At 35.5% G+C, this 16,009-nt stretch overlaps 1 protein-coding gene across 1 annotated transcript; it reads left to right on the plus strand.

Moving 5' to 3' along the window:
- The first annotated feature begins 478 nt into the window (after positions 1–478).
- On the plus strand, positions 479–1,978 carry LOC131490324 (small RNA 2'-O-methyltransferase-like). Its single transcript, XM_058692573.1, has one exon. It carries the CDS (start codon positions 566–568, stop codon positions 1,754–1,756), a length of 1,191 nt encoding a protein of 396 aa, XP_058548556.1. The 5' UTR covers positions 479–565; the 3' UTR covers positions 1,757–1,978.
- Positions 1,979–16,009: the final 14,031 nt, after the last annotated feature.

Consider the following 16,009-nt stretch of genomic DNA (forward strand, 5'->3'; position numbering starts at 1 on the left):
AAGAGTTAGTAAAGTTCAACTTAAATATGATTCACAGCACACTGAGTGCAAGAGTAGAAGTGGGAGCCACACTGTGACCTCAAAGCAATATTTATTGCTCCAACTAGGTTTTAATAACATCAATAACATGCACTCTGACAGCTACTTGATATTTTTTTGGCTCTGGTGAGAATTTCACCAACATCTTTAGACTCTTTGTTCATCTGTCTCCTTGTCCGTTTTCCTCTTCCCACTATCAAAATCCAGTTATAGTTAGATCTGTGGACTCAGGGACGCTAGCCTCTTCATAAATATGGTAGAAAAAGAAGAGGTTTTCAGGCTGCCTCTTGCATGTTTCTTTTATGTTGCTAGGCATGATGATGCAAAAGCAGGTTTCCTGCTCTTTGATCAAAATGAATCTTCTCTTGACCACCTAAGATTTAAATAATTCTTTTTAAAAAGATGTACAGGGCTCTCTCCCTGGTATCTCACCGCTGCATCGGTGCAGAAGAGTTATTGCTGATTCATAGAACTTGAAGGAGAAATCTGCTTTTTGTCTCAACGAAGCTTCAAACTTGGAAACAAAATGGAAAAAAACAGCATGGAAGAGTTTCAGCGCAGCACTGTTCCACGCAAGAACGTGATCGAGTTCAGACCTCCATTATACAAACAAAGATACTTCTTTGTTAAAGATATAGTCAATCAATATAAACCAAAGAAGGTTGCAGACTTGGGGTGTGGTAACGCCACACTCTTATGCATGCTGAAATTCCATAGTTGTGTTCAAGAACTTGTTGGAGTAGATCTCCTCATGGATCGTCTATTAGATTGGAACAGTGATAAGTTGTCTCCGTCAATAGGGGATCATTTAGGTCCTAGGGACCTAGATTTGAGTATTGTCTTGTATCGTGGCTCTGCTGTAGAGAAAGACTCCCGCTTGCTTGGATTTGACTTGATAACATGTATTGAATTAATAGAACATTTGGATTCAGAAGATCTGGCCAAGTTTCCCGAAGTTGTATTTGGGTACTTTTGTCCAGGCATGGTTGTTATCAGCACACCAAACTCAGATTTCAATCCCCTGTTTCCAGCATCGACCTTTAGAAATTCAGATCACAAGTTTGAGTGGAACCAAACGCAGTTTCAACACTGGGCTTCAAATGTGGCAAAACTCTATAGTTACACTGTAGAGTTTACTGGTGTGGGTGCTCCACCGCCATGGGCTAAGCATGTTGGATACTGTACCCAGATAGGGATCTTCAAGAAAAAGCAACCGGATCCTGGCAGCTGGATCCTGGCAAAACCAACTGGATCCCGCGTTTCAGAGCCAGAGGAACATGCTTATCAAGTTGTTTTTACAGCCTCATTCCCGAGTTTACAGCAAAAACACTTCCTCCTGTTTGTATTGTGTACGGAGGTGTTAAAAGAAGTCGAAGCCATAAGACAGAAGTATGTCTGGATTATGAAGAGAAAGGAATCCAGTGAACCCGAGTCAGAAGAAGACACTGACAGTGGCTTGGTCAGACGGCCCGGATTATTCCTCACCGATGCCCAAGTAGCCCAAATAGAGAAGTCCCCCAAACCCTACTCTGTGAGAAAGAGGTTTTATGTACCCCTGAAAAGACTTATTGGTTATCCGAAGGTGAACCGCTTGGTTGCTGATGTGTCCACGCTGAGAACACTCCTTGCTGAAGGAATTCCAATGCGACTGAACAGAGCTCATACTTCAGTGCAGATCGACTTGGACCCTTACGATTACCCTCACGATTACTGTTAGTGAGCGGGAGCTATCTTTATGTCCTAAAATTCATGATTTTAAGGATAATTAGGCTCATTTAGAAAATTACAGTCATAACATAGGTAGCTTAATTTTGATATTAACCTCATTACGTGTTTTTTAAAATGCTTTTTTGGGTGGATGGTGTAAGTTCACAGTGTGCGTGTTCAGGTTTTTTTGTTAGACCCATGTTGATGTGACATTAAAATTTTTAAAAATAAAAAAAAAAAAAAAAAAAAAAAAAAGATGTACAGGAATGGGGTACAATTTTACCGTGAAAATTTTCCAAATAGTTTTCCACTTTAGAGGCTTGTTCTGGAAATGGTCATGTACTCGAATGTAATTTCATCTGTACTAACCTTTTAAGAAGTCATTAATTCTGCTTGTGCAAATTCACTTTATTCATCCCTATATTTGCCAAATCAACCATTAAAAACTGCTAGTGGCTGGGGCACCTGGGTGGCTCAGTTGGTTAAGTGTCTGACTTTGGCTCAGGTCATGATCTCAGGATTCATGAGTTCAAACTCTGCATCGGGTTCACTGCTGTCAGCGCGTAGCCTGTTTCATATCCTCTGTTCCCCTCCCTCTGCCCCTCCCTAGTTCATGCTTTCTCTCAAAAATAAATAAACATTAAAAAAATTGCTGGTAGCTACAAGGAGAAAGTTTCTAGCAGAGAAATGGAATGCTTCTCTTTATTTTTTGTTTTTCTAGTTTACCTCCTCTGTACACTTTGTTTCTTCTTTTGTTTATAAATCTGTGGCAATTTTCATATACTCCTAACTTATTCTGTTAGTTGTGTTCATAGTTCTTAATAATTTGGAACTAAGTTTCATTCATTTGCTTATAACCAACTATTTCAATGACTGAATTGTAATAGGGACAAAGTGCCTATTAAACTAAATCTAGCATGTTGGCAACATGCTATTCAGATCTTACAAAAATAATTGTTGAACATGTACTATGTGAGAGGTATGTACTTGATGTGTGAAAGAGAGTATTAGACAATACCATAGCTGCTAGTTCAGTGGGAAATACACATAGAAATGGAACGCAGCACTATGTTATGATTGCATTCTAAAATGATGGAAAGAAAATTCAAACCTAGAATTCTGATGTATTCTTTCCACTTTTGAAATAGCAGCTATAAATGTCACTAGTCCTACTATAAACCATTCAATTTTTCTTTTTGCTATAGAAGTACTAATACCTTCAGCAGTGTTACAGAGAAAGTAGCATTGGCCTTGGTTATGAAATCACTTGAAAATTGGCTTTTCAAAATAATTTTATGATTACTTACAGGGTTTGTGATATGCCATATACTATGATCAACCATGTATCTTATCATATTCATTTGTTGAGACAACCTTTTGAAGTCATCATATCATTATGTCTACTTTATAGACATGTAAACTGAGGCTCAGAAATACTAAGTAACATTCTCAGGCCCCAATGTAAGTGCAGCTGAGATTTAAACTGCCCTGTACTATTATGTCTTACCTTTAACCAGCTTTCTTCTTACTAAGGTAAATTATTGAGTGCTAGTTTCATGCCCAACATTCAAGTAAATGTGATCTTGAGCTCTCAGCTCAACAGAAATACATTTCCCCAAAGGCTTGAACTTTCTTCCTATAATCACAAGGTGGCAGTGCATCAAACCTTAATTCAGAATGTGAAAGCTTTTTGCTATACTGATACTGGCCTCATGTAAATCTGAAAAATGTGATTGGTAGATGTTTAAACAAAATGAAAACTGAGGAAGAAATTCTAATAATATTATTAGGAGTTTAAATTCCAGACATTGTATTTTTGAATATGAACTTTTCTTCTGTAATCTACAAGAAAAATAATTCTCTTTATTTGATGAGATAGACCATATATCAATTTTGGCATTTCTTATTTTCCATATGAAATGTAAGTGTGTTTCTTATTCATTTGTAATTTTTTGACCTGAAATTTGCATAATGGTCCTTGTGTGAAAATACTTTGAAAGATTATGAATGTTTCTGAGGATGTATTGCTTTTAGGAGTCATAATAGAATTCTTCTAATGGTATAAACAATGCTAAATAATTATGAACATTATTATAAAGTTGTTTTAAAGTGAACACTTCTTAAATGCTCCACATACATTTAACTTTGAAATGATTACATGTCTTAAGATTTGTACTTCTTAATATGTATGTCATCTTTTGATTCCATCACTATTGCTTTCAGACTTTAATTATCTTTTGCAGTTCATATCCTTCTTTACCCAAAATAGTTAATAGGACTTCTATTTAAGAGCAGAATATTATAATTCTGATATTTCAGATAGATTGACACAGATTGAACTAGGGATGACATTTAGAACTTTATATGCCTTAAATGTAATTTTTAATTAAGGTTTTCTCTTCTCATTACTGGATTTTCTAATTATATTCAAATAATAAGAAAGCCCTTTCCAAGGAGGCCAAAATAATACACATACATTCTTAAAGATATTCATCAAAGACCATGAGGCATAATAATTTGCCTCAGCCCTATAATTCAGAACTATTTTGTTATTCAACTCTTGTTTGAATTTTGACTTTTCTCCCTCTAACATATCATTAGTCATTCTTCACTTTATTCATTCTCCACCCTGTCTGCAGATGACTGTAAAGTAGCATTATGACATTTTATAGGTAATCTGAAAACAGATCAACTATTTTATGCATGGAGAAAGTAAAATATGGGTGATCTTCTGATGTCTCCAAAACATTTTCTTTTGCTTTTATTTATTCCATTTTTCTGACAAGAGACCTCCAAAAAACTCTCAGTTTTTATTGATAGGTAATAAAAAAACAAAAATGTGGCAGAACCGAATATTTGAACTAAGAGGGGAAAGTGTAATTAATTGTTGTCTAGTGCACATTTATGCAACAAAAAATGGCAGCATTTCTGTGTTTTAGCTTTAAATATCACCATTACTTCCAAATGCTCTTTCATTGCTTTCTATAATACTTCCAATTTACTGAGAACAAATCCATCAGATGAATTCAATTCATTTTACATTTTACTTTCTTCAATTTATCTTGTGCATGGAATATTTCTCAAACTTAATTGCATTTGTATATATTGTCCTCATTGTGTTTCCTTTTCTTTTCAAAATCTTTTTATTTTTTTCCTTTAAAGTCTGGTATCTGCTGCCTGGATGAGTGGAAGTGAACCTAAAATGACTCTATACTTCTGCATTTTAATGGGTATTATTCACTATTAAACCATAAGCTTATCTTTCATCTAAAATTTTCTCATACAGCCTTTTAAATATCCATATTGTCATGGAGATACACTTTCCTTCTTCAGTGCCACAAAAGATCAGAAGAAATTTCGATACAAAACAACTTACAATGTTATAGAAAATCTCATGACAGAATGCGATAACTCACAAACCACTAAATTGTGATCCCTGCTTTACGTTGGACTTTAAGCTTCATTCGTAATGACTTTCTGTGCTATTTACCATTTTTAACATCTATTCATTCCTGAAATGTGGCTCCTGGAGGTAGAAGAATGATAATAAGGAATATTGGCTGTTTGTCTCATGGGGCTTTTAAAAACAAAGGGTGCACTGATTCTCAGAGTAGGTAGCAGAGGGGGACTATTACTGAAGCTCTACTGAATTATTTTCCAACAAAATGCAAAATGTATTTGCAACGAAATGTATGTAAGATACCCATATTTTTGTAATTCCATGTTATTTTAGATAACATAAGTAAACTGTCATGCACAAACTTGGTTTTTTAAATTAAAATACTGCAAACTCAACCCAAAACTGCTAGAACTGATACATGAATTCAGGAAAGTCCCAGGATATAAGATCAATGTCCAGAAATCAGTTGCATTTCTATACACCAATAATGAAGCAGCAGAAAAAGAAATCAAGGAATTGATTTTTCATTTTTACAATTGCACCAAACACCATAAAATACCTAGGAATAAAACTAACCAATGAGGTAAAAGATCTGTATGCTGAAAACAATAGAAAACTTATGAAAGAAATTGAAGGAAACACGAAGAAATGAAAAAACATTCCATGCTCATAGATCAGAAGAAAAAACATTGTTAAAATGTCGATACTGCCCAAAGCAATGTACACATTCAGTGCAATCCCTATCAAAATAACAGCAGCATTCTTTACAGAGCTAGAACAACAATCCTAAAATTTGTATAGAATTAGAAAAGACCCCAAATAGGCAAAGTAATGTTGAAAAAGAAAACCAAAGCTGGAGGCATCACAATTCCAGACTTCAAGCTGTATTACAAAGCTGTAATCATCAATATAGTATGGTACTGGCACAAGAACAGACACACAGATCAATGGAACAGAATAGAGAACCCAGAAATGGACCCATAAACGTATGGCCAACTAATCTTTGACAAAGCAGGAAAGAATATCTGATGGAATAAAGCCAGTCTCTTCAGCAAGTGGTGCTGGGAAAACTGGAGAGTGACATGCAGAACAATGAACCTGGACCACTTTCTTACACCATACACAACAATAAGCTCAAAACGGATGAAATACTGAAATGTAAGACAGGAAACCATCAAAATCATGGAGGAGAAAATAGGCAACAACCTCTTTGATCTCAGCCACAGCAACTTCTTACTAGGCATGTCTCTGGAGGCAAGAGAAACAAAAGCAAAAATGAACTATGAACTGTTGGGACTTCATCAAGATAAAAAATTCTTCACAGCAAAGGAAACAACCAACAAAACTAAAAGGCAGCCTACCTAATGGGAGAAGATATTTGCAAATGACATATCTGATAAAGGGTTAGTATCCAAAATCTATAAAGCACTTATCAAAGTCAACAGCCGAAAGACAAATAATTCAGTGAAGAAATGGGCAAAAGAAAGAAACAGACACATTTCAAAAGAAGACATCCAGATGGCTAACAGACACATGAAAAAATGCTCAACATCACTCATCATCAGGGAAATACAAATCAAAACCACAATGAGTTATCACCTCACACCTGTCAGAAGGGCTAAAATTAACAACTCTGGCACCAACACTTAGTAGCAAGTATTTAAAACTACTACTATTACTGCTGGTGTGGATGAAAACTGGTGCAGCTATTCTAGAGAATAGTATGGAGGTTCCTCAAAAAATTAAAAATACGACTACCCTACAATCCAGAATTGCACTAATAGGAATTTATCCAAAGGATATAAAAATGCTGCTTTGAAGGGGCACATGCACCCCAATGTTTATAGTAGCACTATCAACAATAGTCAAAGTATGTAAAGAGCACAAATGTCCATCGACTGAAGAATGGATAAAGAAGATATGGTGTACACACACACACGCACGCACGCACACACACACACACACGCTCTCTGGAATATTACTCAATGATCAAAAAGAATGAAATCTTGCCATTTCTAACAACGTGGATGAAACTAGAATGTATTCTGCTAAGTGAAATAAGTCAAAGAAAGACAAATCAATGACTTCACTCCTATGTGGAATTTAAGAAACAAAACAAATAAACATATGGGAAGGGAAGGGAAAAAAAGATATAAACAGAGAGAGAGGGAAACTGTAAGAGACTATTAAATACCAAGAACAAAGTGAGGGTTGCTGGAGAAGTGTTGGGTGGGGGGATGGGTTAAATGGGTGTTAAGGAGGGCACTTGCTGGGATGAGCACTGGGTGTTATATATAAGTGATGAATCACTAAATTCTACTCATGAAACCATTACTACACTATATGTTAACTAACTTGGATTTAAATAAAGTTAAAAAGTACTGCATATAGCCCCCACAATTGAGCTCAATGTCTGGACCTTCTACTTTGCCAAGGGCACTCTTTCCCCCTAGGGGGAAATATGTTCTCATATTCTGTCAAATAATTTTGCTAAGTCTGCTTACAACTGTCTGAACATAAGTTTCATAATTCTCTACTTTATGTAATTTTATATTTCTTATAATTTAGTTTGAAACTTTTATTTTTTAATTTTATTTTTTATTTTTTAGAATTTACATCCAAATTAGTTAGCATATAGTGCAACGATGATTTCAGGAGTAGATTCCTTAGTGCCCATTACCCATTTAGTCCATCCCCCCCCTCACAACCCCTCCAGTAACCCTCAGTTTGTTCTCCATATTTATGAGTCTCTTACGTTTTGTGCCCCTCCCTGTTTTTATATGATTTTTGTTTCCCTTCCATATGTTCATCTGTTTTGTCTATTAAAGTTCTCATATGAGTGAAGTCATATGATATTTGCCTTTCTCTGACTAATTTCACTTAGCATAATACCCTCCAATTCCATCCATGTAGTTGCAAATGGGAAGATTTCATTCTTTTGGATTGCCAAGTAATACTCCATTGTATATATATACGACATCTTTTTTATCCATTCACCCATCAATGGACATTTGGGCTCTTTTCATACTTTGGTTATTGTTCATAGTGCTGCTATAGACATGGGGGTGCATGTGTCCCTTTGAAACACACACCTGTGTCCCTTGGATAAATACCTAGTAGTGCAATTGCTGGATCACAGTGTAGTTCTGTTTTTAGTTTTTTGAGGAACCTCCATACTGTTTTCTAGAGTGGCTGCACCAGCTTGCATTCCCACCAACAAAGCAAAAGAGATTCTTTTTCTCCGCATCCTCGCCAACATCTCTTGTTGCTTGGGTTGTTAATGTTAGCCATTCTGACAGGTGTGAGTTGGTATGTCATTGTGGTTTTGATTTGTATTTCCCTGATGATGAGTGAAGTTGAGCATTTTTTCATGTGTCGGTTGGCCATCTGGATGTCTTCTTTGGAGAAGCGTCTATTCATGTCTTTTGCCCATGTCTTCACTGGATTATTTTTTTTTGAGGGGTGTTGAGTTTGATAATTCTTTCTAGATTTTGGATCCTAACCCCTTATCTGATATGTGATCTGCAAATATATTCCCCCATTCTGTTGGTTGCCTTTTAGTTTTGCTGATTGTTTCCTTGCTGGGCAGAAGCTTTTTATTTTGATGAGGTCCCAGTAGTTCATTTTTGCTTTTGTTTCCCTTGCCTCTGGAGATGTGTTGAGTAAGAAGTTGCTGTGGCCAAGATCGCAGAGGTTTTTGCCTGATTTCTCCTCGAGGATTTTGATGGTTCCTGCCTTACATTTATGTCTTTCATTCATTTTGAGTTTATTTTTGTGTATGGTGTAAGAAAGTGGTCCAGGTTCATTGTTCTGCATGTCACTGTCCAGTTTTCCCAGCACCACTTGCTGAAGAGACTGTCTTTATTCCATTGGATATTCTTTCCTACTTTGTCAAAGATTAGTTGGCCATACGTTTATGGGTCCATTTCTGGGTTCTCTATTCTGTTCCATTGATCTGTGTGTCTGTTCTTGTGCCAGTACCATACTATATTGATGATTACAGCTTTGTAATACAGCTTGAAGTCTGGAATTGTGATGCCTCCAGCTTTGGTTTTCTTTTTCAAGATTGCTATGGTATTCGGGGTCTTTTCTAGTTCCATACAAATTTTAGGATTGTTGTTCTAGCTCTGTGAAGAGTGCTGGTGCTATTCTGATAGGGATTGCATTGAATATGTAGATTGCTTTGGGTACTATCGACATTTTAACAATATTTGTTCTTCCTATCCAGGAGCATGGAATCTTTTTCCATTTTTTTGTGTCTTTCTCAATTTCTTTCATAAGCTTTCTGTAGTTTCAGTGTATAGATTTTTCACCTCTTTGTTTAGATTAATTCCTAGGTATTTTATGGTTTTTGTGCAATTATAAAAATGAAAAATTTATTTCTTGATTTCCTTTCTGTTGCTTCATTGTTGGTGTATAGGGATGCAACTGATTTCTGTGCATTGGCTTTATATCTTGCAACTTTGCTAAATTCATGAATCAGTTCTAGTGGTTTTTTGGTGGAATCTTTTGGGTTTTCCATATAGAGTATCATGTCACCAGTGAAGAGTGGAAGTTTGACCTCCTCCTGGCCAATTTGGATGCCTTTTATTTCTTTGTGTTGTCTGATTGCAGAGGCTAAGACTTCCAATACTATGTGGATAACAGTGACAAGAGTGGACATCCCTGTCTTGTTCTTGCCATTCAGGGGAAAGCTGTCAGTTTTTCCCCATTGAAGACGATATTAATGTTGGGTCTTTCATGTAGGGCTTTTATGATCTCGAGGTATGCTCTTTCTTATCCCTACTTTCTTGAGGGTTTTTATCAAGAAAGGATGCTGTCGGGGCGCCTGGGTGGCGCAGTCGGTTAAGCGTCCGACTTCAGCCAGGTCACGATCTCGCGGTCCGTGAGTTCGAGCCCCGCGTCAGGCTCTGGGCTGATGGCTCAGAGCCTGGAGCCTGTTTCTGATTCTGTGTCTCCCTCTCTCTCTGCCCCTCCCCCGTTCATGCTCTGTCTCTCTCTGTCCCAAAAATAAATTAAAAAAAAAAAAAACGTTGAAGAAAGGATGCTGTCTTTTGTCAAATGCTTTCTCTACATCCATTGAGAGGATCATATGGTTCTTGTCCTTTCTTTTATTGATGTGATGAATCACGTTAATTGTTTTGCAGATATTGAACCAGCCCTGCAACCCAGGTATAAATCCCACTTGGCTGTGGTCAATAATTTTTTTTAATGTTTTGTTGGATCCAGTTGGCTAGTATCTTGTTGAGAATTTTTGCATCCATGTTTATATATATATATAGTCTATAGTTCTCCTTTTTAGTGGGGTCTCTGTCTGGTTTTGGAATCAAGGTAATACTGGCTTCATAGAAAGAGTTTGGAAGTTTTCCTTCCATTTCTATTTTTTGGAACATCTTCAAGAGAATAGGTGTTAACATTTCGTTAATTGTTTCATAGAATTCCCCTGGAACTCCATCTGACCCTGGACTCTTGTTTTTTGGGAGATTTTTGATTACTAATTCGATTTCCTTCCTGGTTATGGGTCTGTTCAAATTTTCTATTTCTTCCTGTTTCAGTTTTGGCAGAATATATGTTTCTAGGAATTTGTCCATTTCTACCAGATTGCCCATTTTACTGGCATATAATTGCTCATAATATTATCTTATTATTGTTTTTATTTCTGCTATGTTGGTTGTGATCTCTCCTCTTTCATTCTTGATTTCATTTATTTGGGTCTTTTTCTTTTTCTTTTTGAACAAACTGGCTAGTGTTTTATCAATTTTGTTAATTCTTTCAAAGAACCAGCTTCTGGTTTCATTGATGTGTTCTACTGTTTTTCTGGTTTCCATAGCATTAATTTTTGCTCTAATCTTTATTATTTCCTGTCTTGTGCTGATTTGGGTTTTATTTGCTGTTCTTTTTCCAGCTCTTTAAGGTGTAAGATTAGGCTGTGTATATGAGAATTTCTTCCTTCTTTAGTAAGGCCTGGATTGCTATATACTTTCATCTTAAGACCATCTTTGCTGCGTCCCAGAGGTTTTGGTTTATGCTGTTATCTTTTTCATTGGTTTCCATATACTTTTTAATTTCCTCTTTAACTTCTTGGTTAGCCCATTCATTCTTTAGTAGGATGTTCTTCAGTCCAGACATTGTTGATGGGTGAACACAGAGGTTAATTAGAGGAAATTAATTATCAGAGATGAATTCCAGGTTTTCAGTTTGCAGGATGGAATGGATAGTAGTAAAATTAGCTGATGTAGAAAAACCCTGTAAAAGGACTAGCTATGAAGGTTTTGTTTTGATACTTTTGAGTTACTCAAGAACAGATGTTGAATATATTATCAAATATAGATATCTGTAGTTAAAAGGAAAGGTCAGATATAGAAATAAGAGGTTGTGTGAGTCAAGGTGTTTTTCCATTAGACTATGTGGCCTGATTTTCACTGTATATTTTCTTTCACCATAAAGGAACAGAAATACATCTGGTGGCATTGGAGGAAGAAGAAAAATGTATTCATAGTCCATTGAAAGATTCTTTTTATTAAAAGAACAGAGTTTGCATATTAAAACTTGATTTTGAGCCTACTATGCATTTATTTCTCTACTTTAGGCCTTTTTCTCTTTTCTCTTTAAATTGTCTTGTCGTATAAGTATTTCTTCAGTTTTATATCCTGATCCAGCTACCAAAATTAAGAACATAATTCTTACTTCTTAGGGTCTTTCATGTGCTTGGTTTTCAGATTGTTTCCTTTAGTGGTTAGCTCTCAGCTTGGGGGTTGGCTTTTTATTTCTTTTGGCACTTGCCCTAAACTCTTCTCATTCTTACAGGGGAAAATGGTATCTGGTTATTTATAACCTCATTCTATCTTTTTCTTTGAGCTTGGCTTGCCTATCCATTTCTCAAACTTTATTTGTTCATTGGTTGAGAAAACTTAGCATTACATGATGTGAAAAACGTATCTCCTTTAAGTGGTGATGTTCTACCATTTTTTAATGCGTATGATCCTTTTCTCTTTGTTTTATTGTCCTTTCTAAAAGTAAAATCAGTACCTCTGATATTAAGAATATTAACACAGAATGTTAGAGTTTAAGGAAGATTTATGAAGTAACAATTGCTATCTCTAACTTCTTGCTTAAACATGATTAAATATTGCTTTGCTCCATATGTCATTTTAGTTACTCTGTGACAATGTTACTTTTATTTAACGTTAGAGCAATTTCCATACAGCTTTGTCAGGATTTTCTATTGTTAGTCTTAACAAGGACTAGACAGATATGTAGCTATATCCAAGGGTACAGTTTATTTCCCTGTAGACATTAATCAGTTTTGTATCTAATGCAGCAACTTTATCCTAACTTTCCTTTATTAAATTTCTTATAAATGCTTAGTTGAATGCAATATGTGATGTGTGTACATTTTATATTCTTATGAGTCATGTTTTTTGGACTTTTAGAAAATTATACTTAAGCAGCTTTGGAGGATATTTTTTGAGATGTTTAAGTATTAGTAAACTAATAAAGCTATAGTTCTTGAGAAGTAGTTCTCATGAGCTGCTTAACCTTGGCCCAGAGTAAATCCCAAATAGCAAAACAACTTTAAATTTGCAACTCTCTGTTTCTCTAGTTTTTTCCCCTTCCTTGTTGATTTTACTCTTTATTTGGTTGCTGGTTCATGCATAACCAGTGTATTATTTCCCATTGTTGGCAGCAGTGGTCCAGAATCTTGCTTTTTTCCCAATCAGTAGGTAACCTCTGTTAGGCAGATCATAAAAATCTATTCTCCCTTTGGTGAGAGATAACAGAGAATCTGGTAACTTGGTCTTTTTGTTTGTTTCTCTGTTTGTGACCTTCAGTCAGTTAAGAGTTTCATTCATAGCAGCCCCTTGGAATCCAGACTAATGAGTTTCTGTGCTTACTTTGCCCTATGGCTGGAGTTGTAGAACTGAATGCATAAGACTTCCATGAATCTATGTTTATAATTGGGAATGCCCTGGTGGGCCTGTGGGGCTCAGTCTGTTAAGTGTCTGGCTTCAACTCGGGTCATGATCTCGCGGTTCACAAGTTCAGCCCCCCATTGGTCTCTGTGCTGACATCTCAGAGCCTAAAGCTTGCCTCGTATTCTGTGTCTCCCTCGCTCTCTGTCCCTCCCCTGCTCACTCTTTCTCTCTCACACACACTCTCTCTTTCTCTCTCTCTCTCAAAAAAATAAACATTAAAAAAAATTAAAAAGAATGCCGTGACGTCTCACTGAGTATGAGATATGTTCTTTCCATAATACCTAGCCTCCAAAGTGACCCCAATCATCCCTGCTTCTGGTATTCACAGTCTTCTGTAGTTTTCTCCCACACGATGCCACAAATGGTCTGGGTGTCCAAGAGCTTATGGCAGATGTGATACTTGGTAAGTTCTCAGGCTACCATCCTGAGCGTGCATTCCTGCTCTCTTTCTCTTGAACCATTTGCTCTGGAAAAGAAAACTGTCATGTTGCAAGAAGTGCTGTGAAAAGACCCATTTGGTGGGAAACTGAAGCTGGTTTCAGTCAGGAAGGACCATAGGCTTCCCCATGGGTGCTTTGGAAGCCTCAGTTGAGGTAGAAGTTTACTTGGCCCTGGATAGCAGCCAACTATCCAGGCTGCTATCTTATCAGAGATAAGACTGCAATAAGATAAGACTGCAATCTTATCAGAGATTCTACCAGATGTTTCTGCATTCCTGACCTTCAGAAACTGTGAGATGTAATAAATATTTGTTGTCTTGAGATGCCTAGTTTTGGAGTAATTTGTTAAGCAGTAGTGGATAACTAATATACCTGTCTCTGGAGGATATTGATTAATAAATCCCTCTCAAATTAAAAGTGCTCTGTTCTAGTTTTTGGTAGTGATAGTTACTTATATAAGTCTAATACCCATAAAGTCCATAAAAATAGTAATTCATAAGTTTTAGATTTAAAATGTTCTTACAGAAACTACTAGCTCAAGAATGTTTTAATGTGAGAAGCCAAGTTTATAAAGTTAAGATAAATCTGTGGATAAATAGTACAACTTAATAATTTTAGCTAAAATAATAATTAGGTCTTTTCCTTGATTTTTATCAGTAGAAAATGCTAAATAAGAACACATTTTATTATATTTAAAATAAAATTTTTATTTATTTTTTAAAAAAGAAACTAGTTCATTTGGATTTCCTCAATTACTTACTCTGGCTTACTGATGAAATATGTTAACAGTAATCTTACATAATATTTAAAACTAGAAAAATATAAATCTGTGCTAAACTAAATTGAGTGATAATTTTGACAAATTCTTATAACAAAAGTAATTATGTTTTCTATTTATCAGTTTGAACATCATTTCCAAAAACTGTTAGATATCTTAAAATAATATTGAGTTAATTAATAACTAATCATTTGATACCTAAATAGTTTCTAAGTAATGTTTCTGAATAGAAACACTGATTCCTGAGCATAATAATGCTTTTTTAAAAAAATTTTAATGTTTATTTATTTTTGAGAGAAAGAGAGAGAGAGAGAGAGAGAGAGCAAGGGAGGGTCAGAGAGAGAGGGAGAGACAGAATCCAAAGCAGGCTCCAGGCTCTGAGCTGTCAGCACAGAGCCCGACGTGGGGCTTGAGCCCATGGACCATGAGATCATGACCTGAGCTGAAGTAGGACGCTCAATGACTGGGCCACCCAGGCGCCCCAAGCATAATAATGTTTATATACATTTGCTCCTTTTTTAATATATAAGTAAACTATTAGAACATGTTACCAAATGTGTTCATTTTTGGAAAGCAATGCCTGTGGCTCTAGAAAATTACAAGTTTTGCTAGTCTTCTAAAAACTCTTATATATGAAAGTTTTTAATTATCATCCTCCTAGTTTTTGTGAAATAATACCTTTGTTAAAATTTATAATTCATATGGGTATTTGAGACTAAAAGTAATATTAACAGAACATTACGATCACATTCTCAGATAGGCAGATGAGATTTTGTTTTTCAGGGAATCAGAGAGTACGTTTGTTGTTCTAGAATATGAAAGATCAAAGTGAAGGACAAAATGTGACTATTTGGTCCAAGTTTTAAAGCATATGAAGGAAAGAAATGGGATTTTCCTTGGTTTATACCCAAAATTAAAAAAGGAAACTAAGAAATATGCTAAAAATTTGGCAACATTTTTTTTGGTTTGATGGACATATTCTCAGATAATTATTCCATTTTAAGTTAGTAGAGAGAGTCTCCTGAAACCTTTACTACCAAATATTGATAAAAAACTAGAATTTTTTCCTCTTTATTGAAATGAGGAATTGGTTTTAAGGCTGTTAACAAAGGTAGTAACTAATTATTCTTTCACCTTATAATCTGTATAGAAAAAGTTTCCATATATCACTAGAATAATTTTCTTTGCTTTGAATTAAGTTCAAAATGTTTTTATTATTTTAAAATATTGTTCTTCAGTTGTGAAAGAGCAAAATTTCTTTACAATCTCATAATGGTATTATACATGTTATTTTTATTTTTATTTATTTATTTATTTTAAAATGTTTATTCTTTAGAGAGAGAGAGAGATACCACATGCAGGGGAGGGGAAGAGAGCAAGGGAGACAGAGGATCTGAAGCAGGCTCTGTGTTGACAGCAGAGAACCTTATGTGGGGTTCAAAGTCATGAACTGTGAGATCATGACCTGAGCCAAAGTCAGATGCTTAACCAACTGAGCCACCAGGCACCTTCTTATACGTTTTATTTTCAAATAACACTTTGATTAAATAAGTAACCACTATTGAACTTATTGTAATTAAGTAACCAAATCTCATTTGGTAATTCTATTAAATTCCCAAGATTAGTCCCTAATACTGGAAAAAAAAATATTCAGAATATCTTTCACACC

This window comes from Neofelis nebulosa, chromosome 11 (assembly GCF_028018385.1).
Source record: "Neofelis nebulosa isolate mNeoNeb1 chromosome 11, mNeoNeb1.pri, whole genome shotgun sequence".
In the NCBI taxonomy this organism is placed as follows: domain Eukaryota; kingdom Metazoa; phylum Chordata; class Mammalia; order Carnivora; family Felidae; genus Neofelis; species Neofelis nebulosa.